The 21,290-nt window shown below is 43.4% G+C and overlaps 1 protein-coding gene across 3 annotated transcripts in view; it reads left to right on the top strand.

Annotated features, from left to right (window-relative positions):
• Window positions 1-21,290, top strand: part of tmc5 (transmembrane channel like 5) — a 226,987-nt gene that overhangs the window by 135,858 nt on the left and 69,839 nt on the right. For all 3 annotated transcript variants that reach the window (XM_068056183.1, XM_068056186.1, XM_068056184.1), the window contains exons 9-11: window positions 1,835-1,986; window positions 5,528-5,672; window positions 10,863-11,018. In XM_068056183.1, the coding sequence (XP_067912284.1) occupies window positions 1,835-1,986; window positions 5,528-5,672; window positions 10,863-11,018 (453 nt within the window). The remainder of the gene's footprint in view (window positions 1-1,834; window positions 1,987-5,527; window positions 5,673-10,862; window positions 11,019-21,290) is intronic.

Genomic DNA, 21,290 nt, shown 5'->3' with positions numbered 1-21,290 from the left:
ATAAATTGTTAGATATCAAAAAGGGCTGGCCTCATTAGCATATTATTTGGTTGGCAGGCATGAGGGAACATAAGCTGTAGGATGCCACAGCCATGGGAAGGACCCCCACTGGGAAGGGAGCTTCAGCTCTGGACTGCAGTCGGCTGCAAGAGGAAAGCAGGGTTGAGATGGAGAAGGCTGGAGGGAGGATAGCAATCAGGAGAGGGTGGAGGGGGGAGGCTGGAGAGTGGGGCTGGGGGTACCCAAAGGCCTGGAGGAGCACCCCATTTCTTCAGAGCCCACAAGAGGTACTAAAAGAGCCACTTACCTTGGGGAGCTGACAGCTCCTACCTCAGATCAACTGCCCGGAATCCCACTTACCGTTAAATTTAAGGCACAGCTCCAATAATGGTATCCGTCTGCAATTTTGGTATGTTAATAAGGTCCCCATCTGTCTTTTGCGAGAACCTTGTTCATGGCCTGTACTGAAAACTAAGGCATATGGGAGTAAATTTTTATCTTCACCACATCAAAGATAATCTGGCAATTACCAGGCCATAAAACCAGCCATTTTTCATTCCATTTAATTGATATGAATAGTGAGATGGTTGCAGAACAAAGATGTGGAGTGATAGGTTCTTTTTTGAATTAGCAGAATGTGGGTAGTAGTGTTTCCCTGGGATCTATGCCGGGACCTTTTCTGTATGGACATAAACACCAGAGAAATTACATCAAATTCCAGTGAGGCTACAAAACTAGAGGGCATGACAACTGTGAGCAAGAATGCAGTAGAATATAGACAGGTTAGCAGAGGGGGTAGATGGGTGGCAAATGCAGTTCACTAAATAGAGAAATGTGAAGTTGTACATTTTGGATAAAAGAACAGTGAAACAAAGTATACTCTAAACAGCAAAATTCTTATAATGAAAGGAATAGAGAGATCTAAGAATAGAGATGTGTAGATTTTTAAAGTTGTGTGTTCATGTAAAAAAGCCACAACAAAGCAAATGAAATTTTCTCTTACATTGAGTCATCGAATATAAAAGCAAAAAATGGTGTTAATTTGTACAAGACATGGGTTAGGGCACAGTTGGAAGTATGCATGCACCTCTGGTCACTCGTAGGATGTGTATTAAAGTCATGTAAAGCTTATAGCAAAGATTCAATAAAGTGAAAGCAGGAATGAGAGGTTATAGTTATGAAGAAAGGCTTGAAAAAAGAAATTGTTTTCACTGGATCAGAAAGGGTTAAGGAGGGTTCGAAGAGGTTTTCAAAATTATGAAGGGCTTCAAGAGAACAAATAGTTTTAAAAAATGCTTTGGCAGAAAATTGAAGGGAAAAGTTCAAAGTTTTAATCAGGGTTATTGGGCCATAGAGTGTTTACCATAATTTACTATTGAGACAGGACCTTTAACTAGGAATTGGATAAGTATTGACAAGGAAGACCATAAAAGGCAGGGAAATGGAAGTGGAGGAGATTACTCCAATTGAAGACTAATTGGCAGAGGTCCAATGGAGCAAAGAGAAGTTGACTGGAAAAACAGAATTTAAATCAACCCAGCCATCCTCACCCACAACACCTGTCCTAACAACTCCTTTTTGTAACGTAACATTGATTTCACTTAAAATTCCAGTAGTAAATTAGGCATCATCCATAATTCTGCACAAGAATCTCCCTCCTTGCCATGTATATAGTATGCAGCACCTATAAAGAGGTTTCACTAATCTTTATAGTGAAAACTCCCTAAACCCCCGAGGTGTAGGACGATATTATCGAACTGTTCTGTACCTTATTTGATTCGATGTTATCATTGTTATTGATTGTGCCAAGCTAAATATTTCCTTTTTCCTGCAGGGTTATTTTACACAAACTGTTTTTTACTATGGGTTTTATACCAATACCAGCATTCAAGCAAGTCCCACTGCAAAAATGTATAACATGCAGCTTGCTTACTTCCTCACAATTGGAATCTACATGCTGATTTGCTTTCTGTGTCTGGTTTACAGGTAATTGGGCATAATACTTTTAGTTCATAAACCATTAAGCATAATGGGATTTATTTACCTCCATTTGCTTGTTTACAAAAGAGGTTGCCAAGAGCATATATAATGTATACTCATAGCAACATTAGCAAACAGAGGAAAATATACTCCAGCAACTTTTATATAACCAAGTTTGCTAACGTGATAGTTCAAATTTGTCTGGATGGCTAGTTGCCAGTTATTTAATGAACATTTAATTATTTTGAAACAACAACTTTGAATACACTGTAATTATGTAATTTTGTGCATGGGATGAGTTGTCCGGGCAGGGCAGTTTGCCATGAAAAACAAGACTTTAATCCAATCCAATCCAATCCATCTGCCATGACTTTTTCTCGTAATGTAGCATTGATTTCAATTAAAATCGCTGTGGTGAATTTGCAATTATTCATTATTTTGAACAGTATCTCTCTCCTTCATATGTGCATAACATGTAACATCTTTGAAATGTTTTTACTAGTCTTTAGCATGAAAACTTTAAACCCTCTGTACTGTGGGAAGATGTTATAAGCATAGTTTTCTGTACTGTAGTCTTTAAAGGTCAGAGAACTGGCTTCCATGCAAATAGTCACTCACTTCATAACTTCTGCTGGAATGAAAGCTTGAGTATGAGATCTAACTGGAAGGCATGTGTTCAGTGGCACACACTGTGAATACAGGAAGCAAGGTTATTTGTAATTGGTGGAATAAAACTGCATGTGTTGAGTAATCTGAAGGAAGTATTTTCACTGCCTCAGAAGACCTGGAAGGGCTCTGCAATACGGGCTTGAGCTAGTCCCCTGCATAATAGTAGCTTGCTATGCCCTGCATACTGTTCTACCAATTTCTCATGGCTGATATAAAGTGCCTCCCCAACAGATCTAAGCCCCTCCGGTCTCCTGCACTCAATGAGCATGTTGTGCAAATTTTTCCAGAAACAAAAGTTAATGAATTAGATGTTGAATAGTATACGAGGGCTCTCTGTCAGATAGCATCTGATAGCTAGTGTAACAAATCTGGTGGTACCACCCTGTTCAACTGGCGGAGAGGTTATCAAAGGTTTACATGCTAATCATTCTTGTCACAGTATCAATACATAATGCAAGACGTAGAGCCAGGAAATCCACAGTATTGTGAGAAGGAGGACTGCAGCAACAAGTTATATTAAAGGGCTAATAATGTACTGATGCTCAACAATGAGAAGGGACAGTACCCTATCTATGACCTTGCCTACCCTGATCAGGTCATTAAATGCTTCCAAGTACTGGTCAGCAGTTCTGTATAAAAGAGAGGTGACACTCAATGCTACTGCTCGCTATCTCTCCACATTGTTCTGGACTGTTTTCAGAGGTTCGCCGCACGATCTTCCTCTCCTCTGTTGAATTTCATCCCTGAATGTTTCAAGATCACATTTATTGACATTTCCGACTCCTGTTTTCTGTCCCCTTCAAATTGCCAGCTCCCTTTAGATCCATCTCCCTGCTCCTCCAGTAGAAGACCATCCCTTAAAACAGTCATGAAATAACCGAGACCTTTAACCAATTAACTGGCATTACATTTAGTTTTGCAAAGGGTTAACTATTTATTTGCCCTAATAACATTCTGTTGACAGTTTAAAGTGAGTGCTGATTTTTAAAGGCGACACCTGAAATTTCATCCTGTCCTGTTCCATGAGAGGTGTGCTATACTCACCCTAGTGAGTATGAAAATGATGTGACCCTACAAATCATGGTAGAAGGAGAGCTGGACTGGATTAGCAACCATTAGTACTGAGTGTCATATTTCTCTGGCAATTTTGAGGGCACTTCAGGGCGAATTTTCATTCTAGGGTCAGGACCCCGTGTCGGGACCCTTTCCGGATCACAACCCCGCTCCACCTTACTGCCGGACATCCGACACCATTTTGAAGGAGGCGGCGAGTGATTGGCTGGCTGGCACGTTCGCCATCCGCACACATTGAGGAGGCAGGATTTAGATGTGGCGGGCCCGACTTAAAGGGCACCCAGCAGCCATTATTGTGAATGCCAGCATCCTTGGCAATGGCAGAGGCTGGATTGCAGCAGAGCAGCTGCATGGCGTGCACCCATGGCAGGGCGGTCTCACAATTTGCCTCCTTGGAGGAATGTTCGAAGCAGTGGCAGCCCAGAGGAGCAAATCTTAATTGTTTCTTTTGCATAACATTTTGATAATATTTTCATGCAAGTAAAAAATATTACAAGATGATGCATATAATTTCTAGGCATAGTGCAAAATAATATATCATACTATTTCTGGCCATTCCCTATAATTAACTACTCAATTCACAAGCTGCTGTGGGAAGTGCTAATGACACATTCATGCATTCATTACTTTTGCTGAGACTAAGTCAAAGCAGACTGCAATGGTAAAAAAAGAAAATTGGGCAGGTTGTGAATGGGCTACCAATTCAATATACCAGTTTTACACAAAAAGTTTATGATTTTTTTACATGTAAAGCACAGAAGGGATCTTCTCCATTGTTATCGTAGAAAAGAGGGATCTTTACTCTGTTCTGAATCTCTGGCTGGGATTCTACCAGCCCTCTGGAAGCAGGAGGGCTGGTAAAATGGTGGCAGAAGGTGTTGGGAGGGAAGCCTGAGATCTTCCCGCAGCCATGGGATATTTCGAGAGGTGGGAATGGCAGCAGCTCAGGTGCCCGCCGCATGGGGTTGGGTGCCAATTAAGGTAATTAACTGGCCTATTAAAAGTCATTTTACACCTCTAACAGGCTTTTACCAGCATCAGAACTGCCCCCCCGCCACATGGGGAGACTGCCAGGTACATTGAGGCAGTCTCCCATTGGCGTCCCAAAATCGGGGGACTTTCCTTTAACGATGCTCAATTGCCCATGGAGGGGCCCCCCTGTGGCAATGACTGCCCCTGTGGCTCCAACGCTGCCATTGGAGGACTAACCCTTCCAATCACCTGGGCCTGCCTGCCTGGCCCTCTCACATAGTAAAAGATTCTCACTGGCCCTTCCGAGAGCGCCTCAATATGAAGGACCCTCTCCCTCTCAATTGGCCACTGTCAGTAAAATCCCATCCACAGTCCCACCATTTGCCCATGTGGGTTCGGAACCCACATCTGGTCCCAGGGTGGGACCCACAGCATGCCAGTGAAATTCCGGCACATGTGTGACTAAAGAGTGTTTGAAATACTGGATTTATGCGCCAAATTAAAACTGAAGAACCACCCCACTACCTCTTTCAGATACTGACTACCTTCTACATATCTTCAACATTTTCTGTATTTGCTTCCAATTTCCAGCATTTGCAGTTTTCTTCACACCTGTAAGAATATTTGATGTTATTTCTGGGGTGTACAGCTCCATATATATGTTCCATTCCAAATGTTCCATTCCCTAGCACTGACATCCCTCAGCTGAATAAGTATAAAACAATCTACAAAAGATGAAAGAGAAAATGAACTTTATTAAAGGTATCTTTATGAGGACAGTTATTAATAGTTTAATGGACTGTATATTTAACTATTTGTTTTTCTACTTTAGCATGGCAAAGTCGTTCAATGAAAACTTTGTTTCAGCTAGCATTCTGTCTGGTGATTCAGCCAGGCTTCTGTGTTCATGGGACTTCAACATAACAAATGAAAAAACAGTAGAACTGAAAAAAAGGAACCTGAGCACACTGTTAAAGGTATCTGATGTCTTGGACATAGCTCTATATAAATTATTAATTCCTAACAGGTCACCTGATGTAATAATCAATTCCTTATGGCAGGATAATTAAGTTTAATCTATTAGGAATGTGTTTTAATGCATTAAAAAAAAATGAAATGTTATTCCATTTTGGTCAGTGGTCAGGGACAGGAGAGTGTGGCTGCAGTTGAGGCAGGTAAGGGGACCCAGAGGGCAGGAGTACAGGAGCCTCAGCCTTTGCGATTGTTCAACAGTTTTGAGGTTCTTTCAGCTTGTTTGGGTGAGAGTGGGAGCTGCAGGGTGGACGAGCAACCTGACCATGGTACCGGAAGCCATTCAAGTGGAGCGAGAAAAAAGGAATGTAGTGGTAATAGGAGACAGTATAGTTAGGGGGATTGACACTGTTCTTTGCAGCAAAGAGTGAGAGTCCAGACGGCTGTGTTGCCTGCCAGGGTTCAGGACATCTGCTCAAAGCTGGAGAGGAATTTACAGTCGTCGTGGTCCATGGAGGTACCAACAACATAGGCAGGACAAGGAAAGAGGTTCTGCATAGTCAGTATAAGGAACTAGGCACCAAATTAAGAAGCAGAACCTCAAAGGTAATAATCTCTGGATTATTACCTGAGCCACGTACAAATTGGCATAGGACAAATAAGATCATAGAAATTAATGCATGGCTCAAATACTGGTGTGGTAGAAATGGGTTCCGGTTTGTGGGGCACTGACACCAGTACTGGGGAAAGTAGTGGCTGTACTGTTGGGATGGTCTACACCTGAACTGTGCTGGGGCTGGTGTTCTAGCGAGCCGTTTAGGGAAGTAGAGAGGGTTTTAAACTGAATAGTGGGGGCAAGGGATCAAATTTGGGAAGATATGGTAAATCAAAGAGTAGAGACAAGGCAAGAGAGAAAGGCATTAATATGGAAAATGATAAACAGACTGTGACAGGAAGGGACACAGCGTACAAATCTAAGAGTAAATCAACAGATAAGGCTAGAGGTTACAAAAATAATAAAAGGACAAAACTAAAGGCTCTGTATCTGAATGCACGTAGCATTCGAAACAAAACGGACGAACTGAGAGCACAATTAGAAATAAATAAGCACGATCTGATAGCCATTACAGAGACATGGCAGCAGGATGACATAGATTGGGACCTGAATATTGAAGGGTACATGGCATTTGGGAAGGACAGGAAGCTCGGAAAATGTGGAGGGGTAGCCCTGTTAATTAATGATGATATTAGCGCAATAGAGAAGGATGACCTAAGTTCAGGAGACCAGGATGTAGAAGCAGTTTTGGAAGAGATGAGAAATCATAAAGTCAATAAGTCACTTGTAGGAGTGTGTACAGGCCACCTAACATTAACCACACTGTAGGATGGGGTATAAAGGAAGAAATAATGGCAGCTTGTCAGAAAGGTACAGCGATAATTATGGGGGATTTTAACCGACATATAGACTGGAAGAATCAGATGGGTAGAGGTAGCCTAGATGAAGAGTACATAGAATGTTTTCGGGATAATTTCTTGGAACAATACATTCTGGAGCCAACCAGAGAGCAGGTTGTACTAGACCTATATGATTGAATTTTACATTAAGTTTGAGGGAGAGAAGAATGGGTCCAAGACTAGTATTTTAAACTTAAATAAGGGCAATTATGCAGGCACAACAGCAGAGCTAGCTAAAGTGAACTGGCAAATTAGTTTAAGAGATAGGTCAATAGAGGTGCAGTGGCAGACATTTAAGGGGATATTTCAGAATACACAGAATATATACATTTCAACGAGAAAGAAAAACTCCAAGGGCAGGACCCACCATCCATGGTTAACTAAAACAGTTAAAGATAGTATCAGACTTAAAGAAAAAGCATATATTTGTGCAAAGATGGGAGGCAGGTCAGAAGATTGGACAGAACGTAAAAAAGAGGAAAGAATGGCTAAAAGATTGATAAGGAAGCTAAAATTAGAGTACAAGAGAAAGCGAGCTAGAAATATAAAGACAGCTAGTAAGAGTTTCTATAGATATTTTTAAAAGAAAAGTTAACAAAGTGAGTGTTGGTCCAATAGAAAGTGAGTCTAGGGAATTAATAATGTGTAATAAGGAAATGACGGCACAGTGGCGCAGTGGTTAGCACTGCAGCCTCACAGCTCTAGCGACCCGGGTTTATTTCTGGGTACTGCCTGTGCGAACGTTACAAGTTCTCCCTGTGACTGCGTGGGTTTTCACCGGGTGCTCCGGTTTCCTTCCACAGCGAAAGACTTGCAGGTTGATAGGTAAATTGGCCATGGTTAATTGCCCCTAGTGTAGGTAGGTGGTAGGAGAATTGAGGGAAGGTGGGGGTGTGGTAGGGAGTATGGGATTAAAGTAGGATTAATCCCATGATGGTCGGCACAGACCTGGTGCGCTGAAGGGCCTATTTCAGTGCTGTATCTCTCTATGACAGATGAATTGAACAGATATTTTGCATCGGTCTTCACTATAGAGGATGCAAGTAACGTCCCAGTATTAGCTGTAAGTCAGGAAGTGGAAGGGAGGGAGGAACTCAAGAAAATTATAATCACCAGGGAAGTGGTACTGAACAAATTGTTGGAGCTGCGGGCTGACAAGTCCCCGGGTCCTGATGGACTTCATCCTAGGGTGTTAAAAGAAGTGGCTAGTGAGATAGTTGATGCATTAATTTTAATTTTCCAAAATTCCCTAGATTCAAGGAAGGTTCCATTAGACTGGAAAATAGCGAATGTAACTCCTTTATTCAAAAAGGGCGGGAGAGAGAAAGCAGGAAACTACAGGCCAGTTAGAAAATGTTAGGTATTATTCAAGACGCTATAGCAGGGCATTTAGAAAAATTCAAGGTAATCAGGCAGAGTCAACATGGATTTGTGAAAGGGAAATTATGTTTAATCCATTTATTGGAGTTCTTTGAGGGAGTTACATGTGCTGTGGATAAAGGGAAACTGGTGAAGGCATTTGTTAAGGTGCCATGTCAAAGGTTATTGCAGAAAATAAAAGCTCATGGTGTAGGGGATAACATATTGGCATGGATAGAAGATTGGCTAGCTAACAGGAAACCGAGAGTAGGCATAAATGGGTCATTTCCTGGTTAGCAAGATGTAACAAGTGATGTGCCACAGGGATCTGAGCTGGGGCCTCAACTTTTTACAATTTATATAATGATTTAGATGAAGGGACCGAAGGTTTTGTTGCTAAATTTGTTGACGACACAAAGATAGGTAGGAAAGTAACTTGTGAAGAGGACATAAGGGGGCTACAAAGGGATATAGATAGGTTAAGTGAGTGGGCAAAGACCTGGCAAATGGCGTATAATGTAGGAAAGTGTGAAATTGTCCACTTTGGCAGGAAGAATAAAAAAGAAGCATATTATCTAAATGGTGAGAGATTGCAGAGCTCTGAGATGCAGAGGGATCTGGGTGACCTAGTGCTTGAATCGCAAAAGGTTAGTATGCAGTTACAGCACGTAATTAGGAAAGCTAATAGAATGTTATCGTTTATCGCGAGGGGAATTGAATACAAAAGTAGGGAGGTTATGCTTCAGCTATACAGGGCATTGGTGAGACCACATCTGGAGTATTGTGTACAGTATTGGTCTCCTTATTTAAGGCAGGATGTAAATGCGTTGGAGGCAGTACGGAGAAGGTTTACTAGACTAATACCTGGAATGGGCGGGCTGTCTTACGAGGAAAGATTGGGCAGGTTAGGCTTGTATCCACTGGAATTTAGAAGAATAAGAGGCAACTTGATTGAAACATATAAGATCCTGAGGGGTCTTGACAAGGTGCATGTAGAAAGGATGTTTCCCCTTGTGGGAGAATCTAGAACTAGGGGTCACTGTTTCAAAATAAGGGGCCACCCATTTAAGACAGAGATGAGGAGAAATTGTTTCTCTCAGAGGGTCATGAGTCTTTGGAATTCTCTTCCACAAAAGGCAGTAGAAGCAGAGTCCATGAATATTTTTAAGGCAGACATAGATAGATTCTTGATAAGCAAGGGGGTGAAAGGTTATCAGGGGTAGGTGGAAACGTGGAGTAATCAGTTCAGCCATGAACTTATTGAATGGCGGAGGGCCGAGTGATCTATTCCTGATCCTAATTCATATGTTTGTAAAAAATATCATAGTTCAGCCTCAAAAACATTAATTAAAAACTTTTAATGATATATATCGACTCAGCTGGGGTGGTTTAAATTTTGTTGCTGATAATGCATCCTGAATATTTTGATAGGCCTTGGAGAAGGAGAATAAAAGCAGCTTAAATTAAAGTGCTACACAATTATATACATACCAAATTCAACCCACCAATTATTTTGGACTGAGTCCCAAAGGCTAACCTGAAATTGAGAAGTCCTGATCCATTAATTCAATTAGGCCTATCAGAATGGTTTCCCTAAAAGCTTCTTCTGTTTCAGCAGTGCTGTACAATATGGGTAAGTAATTCTGCTGAAGGGAGATTATTCTTGGAGTACAGAGAGAAAGACACAAAAAATTGTATGAAGGAAGGCAGAGAGAATAAAGAAAGCAAAGGGCTTTGTATGATGAAAAAACAGCCCAGAATTTCCTATCCATGCCATGTTACTGAACGAGTTCCCAGGTGAAAGCTAGTCATTTCCCTACAGTTAGGCGATAAACAGCAGACGAGCCACCAAAGCTCACTTCATTTACTATCTGAATTGTTTGACTCTTAACTGTCCTCAGAAATGACCTAGCAAGCCATTCAGTTGTCAAGAAGGCAGCTCACCGCCACTTTCTCAAGAGGAATTAGAGATGGGCAATAAATGCTGGCTTTGCCAGTGAGGTCCACATCCCGTGAATGAATAAAGGAAAAGAATAAACTGCGTCATATGTTCGGGTCTCAGTGAGTAGAGGTTAACATTCTGTGCCACTGTCGTAGGGGAATATTTAATCTTCAAGATCTGCCAACATCAAAAATTAGTCGTTTGAGGACTTTGTGGCAGTATGATTAAATTAGTAAACCCAGGATCAAATCAAAAATGGAATAAGAGATATTGCGATCTATTCATCCAATCCAATGTGTTCCCTTTACTGCATGTGAGGGGAAAATAGTGCAGAAAGATAAAGCAATTTTTGTTTACTGAAATTAAATAATTTTTATGTAACTATGGTGACAACCAGATCATATTTGCAGTTAAATGACTGAATTGTTAATGTTTACAGGAAATATTATCAGAAAAAATGCACTACAAGCGGCAACTAACAACAAAACAGAGAATCGTGCGATATTTAATTCATCTGCTGGGTTGGATTATTTCATTAGGAACAACATTTGGTTGCAGTTTTGGAATTCATGCCTATTCTATCTCCAATTTTAGGGTATGGATTTACAAATTTTGCATTGTTTTTCATGGCATTTGTTGATCTACTGAATGGAGGATCATGCATTTCTGTATATTTCACAATTCAAAGTAACCAGATTGCCTAAGATGCTACATATTGGGTATCTCAAGTTAATCTATTGCCAAAGATGTCAAAAAAAAGTTTCACTAATTCAATAATCATATAATTTAAAAAACAGCATGAATGATCGTAGCAGTAATCTAACCTCAGCCAATAAATAGAATGCACAAATGTGTGGGTTATAAGGTCATTTAAACCATGAGATTCGAAAAATAACGTGTACGCACATTGATACTGTCAACTTTATTTATGAACATGTGGGCTCTAAACTGGGGATTTCTGCTGAATGCATTGTAACCTGCAAGAGTCTAGCAGAAGTCCAGCAAAACCCACTAGAAGATGATCAGTTTGTTCTGGAACTCCTACAGCCTTGTAAGAGGCAGACTGCCGCCAACTGCTTGCAAGGCAAAAATCCGCTAGGGGCAGAGCTGTGAATGGGATCCCTTCCACAAAGAGTTCCTTCTTCTGTGGCTCAGTAGATCGTGCCTGGTAGGCCAAATGAAATGAGGTGTACGGTCAGAAGTCCAGGTGCAGGGGTCACACTGTAATTACACCATCCCACCAGTGGTGACATAACAGATATTTATGGGGAGGCAGCAAGGGAGCATGGATGGGGTAAGTTTAGCCATCGAACAGGTTTCCCTCAGGTCCTGCTGAATTTAACAGTAGGGTATTATTATCATTTTCTGAGTCAGTTTCCTGGCTGCAGCCAACCAGGTTGAGAGGCTGGCTGGAAGGCTGTCGGGTGAGTACACAGCTGTAAAGCCATTGACCTGTTCCACCCAGCAGTTCTTGCCTTTCTTCAGCTGCCAGGTTTCTCAAAGTCCTGGAAACCTGGCCAACCAGCATTTCAGCTGGAAGAGAGATAAAATCTTAGGCACCCAGCCTCATTAAAATATTAAAATGAGTGATCTGCCTCCTTAGAGTACCCGCCAATGGCCCTCTGTCCCGCCTTTTTTAATATTGGAAGTGGCCAGGTGTGAGCCAGGATTGGGTTTGAAATTTTTTACATTTTAACTTCCCACCTGGCCCAAACCCACCAATATTTGGGGGTTAAAGTGGTCCACAATGTCTCAGCTCTCTATCTTCCAGTTCTTGAGCCTAAACTACAGAGAAACTCCTAGGGAAAGAAATGAGTTAGTGCCTGGCTCGGGCTAAAGGGTATGTACCTGTAGAATGGGCCAAAGAGGTCAGCCCAATGATCTCCTGAAAGTGATCCTCAATCCTCATCTTAATAGTTGTAGTGAGTTGCTAGCACCTGTCTTAGCTTGAGAGGCCTCTCACAGTTTTGTTCCTTTCCAATTTGGGCTGTCTCACCAGCAACAGCAAACAGGTAAATCCCAGGTGGGGAGGAGACTGGGAGGGAGGCTAGCACAGGTTAGCAGCAGCCCTCAGGAGTGCTGTGGAGCCAGAAGGAGCACTCCTTCTCCTCCCGGCACCACATAAAGATAGATTTAAAAAGATTGACGTACTTTTTTGGTGGCGGCATCCAGTAGTCCCTTTAAAAACTGATGATTAGGCCACATTTTGGTCCATAAAAATAAGCGGACCCAGCTCTGCTCAGTGGCAACAGATTTAGTTGAAAAATTGCTAAGCACCTTACTCCTTATTAACATATTGAAGAGGTCTAAGTCCTGTTTTAGGTGGCTGATGATGACACCTGAATATCACTTGATCCAATATGGAGTCTGATGTATTTCAGGCACACGTTTTGTCCCAAAATTGGTCCTTGTTGCCCCATTTCCTGCCCAGAAAACAGGTGCAATGAGGACTAATTTCTCCCCCCTACACTTCAACTCTACTTCCCTTGCTTTGAAAATTCCTTAAGTTATCTATTTAACGATAAATAACAAAAACAACAAACAATATAAGGAAATATTGTATGAAAATAAAGGCAGAATTAATTATTTTAAAATGGGAAATTAATGGGCACCTTGGTCCAATTATCCCACACTCATTGACCCACTTCTCCTGAAGACTTTGCTTGGTCTTCACTCCCCATGTGCAGCATCATGAATATTGATTCAAATTCATTCAAAGTATGAAATATCATTTCCTCTCCTTTGTATTCCAAAGTTCCACTAGCCTTTTTGATTACTTTTTTTACATGTGCACTAGCTTTTAATGATTTGTCTACCAGAACATCCAAATCCCTTTGCTCCTCCACTTTTCTAAGGCTAGATTTTGAAATCCCAATGGGTGCGGGAGTGAATGCGGCGCAATTTGAAGATCATGTACTCGGAGGTCAGCACTGGCTCTAGTCACCTCCGGAATGTGAAGCAATTTTTAAAAGGAGGGAGGAAACGGGATGAATGGACACCTCCAGGTAATTGGCAGCTGAGCTTATCATGGAGCTCATTGAAAGGCTTGTCAGGAGAAGTTTGTAATTTTCAATGGGTGTGCACTGGGAAAGTGCTATGTCTGGAACACAGCAGGGTGTAGATGTCATGACTACTGCTGGGAGCCATGAGGGCTAAGGAAGGGCTGTCTAACATGTTGTAGAAACCCAGGATAAAGCTCAGCTGCTTAAAAAGTGCCACTGAGTCGCCATTGCTGGAGCTAAAAGACTTGCATTCAGAAGTGGTGAGTGGTAGGAATCTGGAGAGGGATGTGAGGCCGCTGGCATCACTTGGGGTTGGCAGGGGAAGGCCTCGTGAGCAAATGTGCACCAGCTGAGGGAGGTAGGATGGACACAGACTACTCTGACATTGGACAGATGAGCTTCAGCAGATTCAACCTCTTGGACAGGAGGAGGCCAGAGGAGCACAACAACAGTCGGGGGGCTACCTGCAAATGACAGAGCACCAGTGCCATAGGAGGCTGCGCCAATACAGGCAGATGGTCTCGGACATTTGTGCTCTAGTCCACAATGACCTGAGGCCTTGCAGCCCCCATGGCAGTCAATCGCTTGCAGCCATCAAGGTCACTGTCGCCCTGAATTTCTATATAGCCGGGTCGTTCCAAGGATCAACTGCAGACCTAGATAGTATCTCACAGTCAGCAGCTTATCATGCCATCAAGCAGGTCATGGATGTCATATTCCAGAGGGTGGGGGATTACATCCACTTTGACACAGATGGGCTTGCGCAGGCACAGAGGGCTTTGGGCTTTGCCACCAATGATGGATTCCCTCAGGTCCGGGGAGTCATCAATTGCACCCACATAGGCATCAAGGCACCGACAGAGCAGCCAGTCAGATCCCTGAACAGAAAGGGCTACCAGTCATTGAATGTCCAGCTGGTCTGTGACCACAGGAAGTGAATCTTGCATGTCTGTGCCCAATTCTCAGACAGCTGCTGTGACTCCTTTATCCTGTGAGAGTGCCAGCTGCCGCACCTCTTCAGGCCCACATCCAGACCCCATGGGTTGCTGCTGGGAGATACGGGTTATCCCGTAAAGAGATGGCTCCTGACACCCGTCCGCTACCCAAACTCGGATGGAGAGAGATGCTACAACTAGAGCACCTAATAACACCAACCTGCATTAAACGGACCATTGGCCTCTTGAAGATGTGCTTCCATTGCCTTGACTGGTCAGATGGTGCTCTCCAATCCAGCCAGAGTGTCCCGTATTGTGATCATCTGCACCCTGCACAACATGACAATACAAAGACGCCTGGAGGTGGATGAGGAGGAGGGCCCAGAATGCCAATCCCTCTCAGAGGAGGACTGGCAGGAGGAAGAGGAGGATGAAGAGGTGGATGTAGGGTTCTCTCAAGGTTTGGACAGCGACCAGGCAGCGGAGGAGGCTTGGGGATGCCGTCTCAGACCTCAGGGTGAACTACAGGCTGGCATAGCCTCAAGGACCACATTAATTCAGCAACATTTCACCTGATCACCTCCGAGCCCTTATGACTGAGGAAATGTAGACTCACCTTCCAGCACGGAGTGCTATCACTCCTCGAAGACCCACATCTGTGAAGTCCCATTGTTAGCCATGACCATGGAGAATGAAGTTCCCACCGCTAACATTGTCCAACATCACAAAGCATGGAAATACATCCATCCCAGGGCCCTAGGGACCCGCCACCCCACGGGATTCCAACCCCTTTTGACATGAAACGTCAATAACACATATGTCCGATTGATAAAATAAACAGGTGATAGTGCAATGAAAGCAAAACAGCATACAAGGGCTGGATTTTGTTGTCCTGCCACCGTAAAGGGCGGTGGGTACAGAAAATGGTGGCCACCCCGCACAGGACCCATGCCGCTGTGCCGCTGCAATTCTGTGGCGGGCGGCCACTTAGCATATTCACAGCAGAACACAAATGAGTCAGAGGGGGTGAGGGGCCGAAGAGTGATGGCATTGCCCCCTGAGAGGTGGCCCCTTCGTCTGCCACTACGACCGTCTCAGGCCTTTCCTGGCGCTTATGGATACTGGATGCGGCCACTGACTGGGACGCACCTGGCATCAACTCCGAGGACCTTTGCACCATCAGCGACACTGAGCGGTCAATGCTACAGGGAGTCTCACTCTTTCTGTGCATATCAGCGTGCTGCTCATGCACCCACTCAGAGTGGTGCTGCATACGGCTCTCCAAGATGTTGCCCAATCTCCCAATGGAGGAGCTCATGTAATCGAATGTCCCTGAGTCATGACAGAACACATGCACTGCATGGCCTCCTTCATTGCCTGCCCATGGCTCTACAAGGCCTCAGGGAACTCCAACAAACAAGAACTTACCCGCCTCTGGTTCTCGAGGAAGACCTTCCTTGTTTGTGACACCCGAGGCTCAGCATCTTTCCCCAGTGGAGCATTGTGTTGTCTGTCCTCCGTCCTCTAAGGGGGACTGCCCACGACTGACTCTGCCTCATGCTTCTCCTGCTGTGCACATGTGATATGAGGTTCACCCAGTGCTCCCCTTTCTACACTATTCTGGGATCCAACCAAGGCAAGTGTGTCTGCGCTGGTGGAGGGTGCTGAGGTATGATGTGACAGTGCTGGTTCTGGTGAAACTCCCCCCACCGAGGAGGGCAGCGCCGATTGTGCTTGTGCACTCTGGTTCCCCTCTGCAACTGGCCCTGTGGGAAACACAAGAAAATGGAAAGGAGATAATCATCCTACTCAACAATCGCCCCAGCACAGCTATCCCTTTAGATGATAGCGGTTGAACAGCCACAGCACACATTGGGCAGGAGTCTCCTCCATGCCCTTCTTCTCAAGGTAGAGCAATCAAATGACCCTGCTGTTTACAGACTCCAGTCTCGCCATCCCCCACCGACTGACTCATGGGAACCCTGACAATCTCCAGTGCCGCCTCCTCCATCGACATCAGAGTATGGAGTTGGGCCACACCACCCCCCGTTCAGGCCATTACCTGAGCATTAAGGGCTCACTGTCCTCCCCTCTGAATAGCTCCCCATACATGCGTGTGGCTGCCATCTCAGTGATGTGACTGGACACTTGATCTGACAACGTTAGGGAGAACTATGGACTTTCTGTGAGGTCAGCTTCTATGCATGCTGGTGTTTACAGAGTTGGTGACCTATCACCTGGGTGCCACCGGCCACTCACCTTACCAGACCTTATCAGGTCATTGAATCTCTTCCTGCACTGGACTCATGTCCTTCTGGTGAGTCTCCAACATGGCCACTTCCAAACATGCCCTCTTGGTCTCTCTGGGGGATTTCCCCTTCTGGATATTTACCTGGCTTTGTAGTATTCGTGCATGTACTTTCAGACTAGACAAAAAGGGAAAAATAGAATATGAGAGTAAACTAGCCAGGAATTTATGAAAAGGAGAGTAGTTAAAGTAAACATTGGTCCCTTAGAGGCAAAGGCAGGAGAAGTTATCATGGAGAATGCGGAAATGGCAGAAATATTTAACAAATATTTTGTGTCTGCATTCAAAGTAGAACACACAAACTACGTGTCAGAAATCGAGAGTAAGCAACGGGCTAATAAGAGTAAAGAACCTAAGGTAACTAATATCAGCAGAGAATAAGTATTGGAGAAACCTAAGGTACTAAAAGCCAACAAGTTCCCAGGACCTGATGGCCTACATCCTAGGGTTCCAAAAGGGGAAGCTGCAGAGATAATGAATGCATCGGTTATGATATTCCAAAATTCCCTAGATTCTAAAACAGTCCTAGCTGATTTTAAGTTAGCAAATGTAACATCTCTATTCAAGAAAGAAGGGAGAGAGAAAACGGGGAGCAACAAACCAATTAGCTTGACAGTTGTTGAGAAAATGCTGGAATCTATTATTAAGGAAGTCTTAACAATGCACCTAGAAAATCATAGTATGATCAGACAAAGTCAACATGGTTTTATGAAAGGGAAATTGTGTTTCACAAATTTATTAGAGTTTTTTGAGGATGTAACTAGTAGGGTAGATAAAGGTGAACCAGTAGATGTAGTCTACCTTTATTTACAAAAGGCATTTGATAAGATGCCATACAAAAGGTTAATATGCAAAATAAGGGCTCATGGATTTGGGGATAATATATTAGCATGGATGGAGGATTGGTTAACGGACAAGAAGCAGAGAGTAGGGATAAAATGAATTGCCTCACACTGCTCTGCATTAAATTTCATCTGCCATTTGTCGACTTATTCCACCAGCATGCCTATGTTCTCTTAACATCTGTCTCTATCGTTCTCACATTCACAATACTTCCAAGTTTTGTGACATCCACAAATTTTGAAATTCTGTCCTGTGTGAGGTGATTCATTTTTGGTAGGAAGAACAAGGAGAGGGATTATAAATTAAAGGGCACAATTCTAAAGTGGATGCAGGAGCAGAGGGACCTGGAATATATGTGCACAAATCAATGAAGGTGGCAGGGCAGGCTGAGAACGTGGTTCATAAAGCATACAGTATCTTAGGCTTAATAAATAAGAGCATAGAGAACAAAAGCAAGGAAGTTATGATATAACATGAATAAAACACTGGTTTGTCCTCAACTGGATTATTGTGTCAAGTCTGGGCACCACACTTCAGGAAGGATATGAAGGCTTTGGAGAAGGTGCAGAAAAAATGCACGAGAATGGGTTCCAGGAACGAGGAACTTCAGTTACGTGGATAGATTGGAGAAGCTGAAGCTGATCTCCTTGGAGAAAAGAAGATTAAGAGAAGATTTGATAGAGGTGTTCAAAATCTTGGGTCTGGACAGAGTAAATAGGGAGAAACTGTTCCCATTAGGGGAAGGATCGAGAACCAGAGGATACCAATTTAAGGTGTTTGGAAAACAAAGCAACTAAGACAAAGGTTGTTTTACAAAACGAGTGGTTAGGATCTGGCATGCACTGCCTGAGATTCAATCGAGGCCTTCAAAATTATCTGGATTATATTATTATGATTAGCTGAAAAGAAAAAATTCGCAGGGCTACGGTGAAAAGGCAGGGGATTGGGACTAGGTGAGTTGTTCTTGCAGAGAGCTGACACGAGCACGATGGGCTGAATGGCCTCCTTCTGTGCTGTAACCATTTATGATTCTATGATTCATTACTATTTGCATCAACGTTTCCCGTCAAGCTAGCAAAATAGAAAACTGTTTAGAGGCAAGAAATTGTTACACATGTTCTTCAATTAAATTACTTGGCCTACAGCCTTATTATTCAAGGAGAAATCCTCATTCACAGAGAGATTATCACCCTGATAAGATCAGGAAACATTAGCATATTTATAAGCAGAAATTCACAAAGAAATGTCTGTTTGCATAGTTACAAGTTTTCTATTGATCATGGGTGGGATTTTAATGTGAAAATAATGGTGAGGCTAACAGCACTCATCATTATTTATTTACAAATTAGACAGAAATGTCTGGCGAGCGTACATGCGCAGTTAAACATGCAAAACCAGAAGTTTCTATCCGAGATACAGCTCTTTAAGCTGCGCAAAAATGGCATCTCATCGTCTGGCTCCCCATTCAAATGTAATGAATGACTGGAAATTCCAGTGCTGACATGTAGATACAGACTAAACTTGCCACAAAAAGTTAGGAATTGTCCATTTCCAGTTTAGGTATCCTTTTAATAGTGTGATCAATCTTAATTACCCTTTCCTATCCTGAGTGGTGTGAAACAGGGCTGTGTTCTCGCACCCACACTTTTTGGGATTTTCTTCTCCCTGCTGCTTTCACATGCGTTCAAATCCTCTGAAGAAGGAATTTTCCTCCACACAAGATCAGGGGGCAGGTTGTTCAACCTTGCCCGTCTAAGAGCGAAGTCCAAAGTACGGAAAGTCCTCATCAGAGAACTCCTCTTTGCTGACGATGCTGCTTTAACATCTCACACTGAAGAATGCCTGCAGAGTCTCATCGACAGGTTTGCGTCTGCCTGCAATGAATTTGGCCTAACCATCAGCCTCAAGAAAACGAACATCATGGGGCAGGATGTCAGAAATGCTCCATCCATCAATATTGGCGACCACGCTCTGGAAGTGGTTCAAGAGTTCACCTACCTAGGCTCAACTATCACCAGTAACCTGTCTCTAGATGCAGAAATCAACAAGCGCATGGGTAAGGCTTCCACTGCTATGTTCAGACTGGCCAAGAGAGTGTGGGAAAATGGCGCACTGACACGGAACACAAAAGTCCGAGTGTATCAGGCCTGTGTCCTCAGTACCTTGCTCTACGGCAGCGAGGCCTGGACAACGTATGCCAGCCAAGAGCGACGTCTCAATTCATTCCATCTTCGCTGCCTTCGGAGAATACTTGGCATCAGGTGGCAGGACTATATCTCCAACACAGAAGTCCTTGAAGCGGCCAACATCCCCAGCTTATACACACTACTGAGTCAGCGGCGCTTGAGATGGCTTGGCCATGTGAGCCGCATGGAAGATGGCAGGATCCCCAAAGACACATTGTACAGCGAGCTCGCCACTAGTATCAGACCCACCGGCCGTCCATGTCTCCGTTATAAAGACGTCTGCAAACGCGACATGAAATCGTGTGACATTGATCACAAGTCGTGGGAGTCAGTTGCCAGCATTCGCCAGAGCTGGCGGGCAGCCATAAAGACAGGGCTAAATTGTGGCGAGTCGAAGAGACTTAGTAGTTGGCAGGAAAAAAGACAGAGGCGCAAGGGGAGAGCCAACTGTGCAACAGCCCCAACAAACAAATTTCTCTGCAGCACCTGTGGAAGAGCCTGTCACTCCAGAATTGGCCTTTATAGCCACTCCAGGCGCTGCTTCACAAACCACTGACCACCTCCAGGCGCGTATCCATTGTCTCTCGAGATAAGGAGGCCCAAAAGAATCTTAATTACCACTAAACAACCTTTCTGGTAGTGAAAATTAACTTTTACAAGTGTGGAGTCTCATTCCTTCAGCTTTAGTTATTGGAGATTTAATTTTTTTTTACTTTTTCTTAGTATTTCTTTTAGCTTTCTTTTAAACCAATCTTTCTGTCATTCTCTTTTTCACTTTCTATACCTGATTTGACATTTGTTCACTATTCTAATTTTCAGTTCCTGGTTCAAACAGTCCCTGTTCGTTTATAATTTTTTCAATTTAATTGGTTAAGGAGATATACAGTTGCTTGTCCTTTTCACACTGGTTGCAGATGCCTTGGAGATAGCGCTGTATTGTTTGAATCGTTGGCTGACAGCGGCTTGTCATCCACAACGCCATGGGCAAGTTCAAGTATAGCGAACAGTTGCCTGTTTGCCATTCATAGCAAATCTGGTCCAACAGGATCATGAACGCAACACCAGATGAAGCATCTACCCCAGCAGCCAGCTAGAAGTTCCACAAAGGATATGTGCCCTAAAATCTCCCCAAGAGCACAATGCTACCCCTTTAATTAGCAAAGGAACAGGTTATTGGCACATGACTAGTTAATGTACAATCCAGATTCTGGATTGTGATTAGCCTGTGATAACAGTAATGCATGGTCAGCTCATTTAAATTTGTCAATGGCTCTCACAGCACCTTCCACATGACGCAGTAGAAAGATGGGTAAGGGGCCAGAATATCGGGTTTCTGGCCATTACTATTAAACTATAACTCTAAGGTGCACAAAAATTGGCCTTTGGAGTTCAAACAAATTCAGCTTCAATAAAGGATGGTTTTGTTTCGAGCAATGGGCAACCCAGAAGGTAATATAAAATCTTTTTGCAGGCCTGGCCCTTTTGAACTGGTCACTGTGAGTCTCGAGGATTACTCCAAATGCATTAAGGAAAGAAGAACTTACATTAAATTGCACCTTTCACATCCTCAGGATGACGCCCTTAAGTGTTTTC

This window comes from Heterodontus francisci, chromosome 24, assembly GCF_036365525.1.
Source record: "Heterodontus francisci isolate sHetFra1 chromosome 24, sHetFra1.hap1, whole genome shotgun sequence".
NCBI lineage: Eukaryota > Metazoa > Chordata > Chondrichthyes > Heterodontiformes > Heterodontidae > Heterodontus > Heterodontus francisci.
This window is presented reverse-complemented; position numbering and strand designations above follow the sequence as displayed.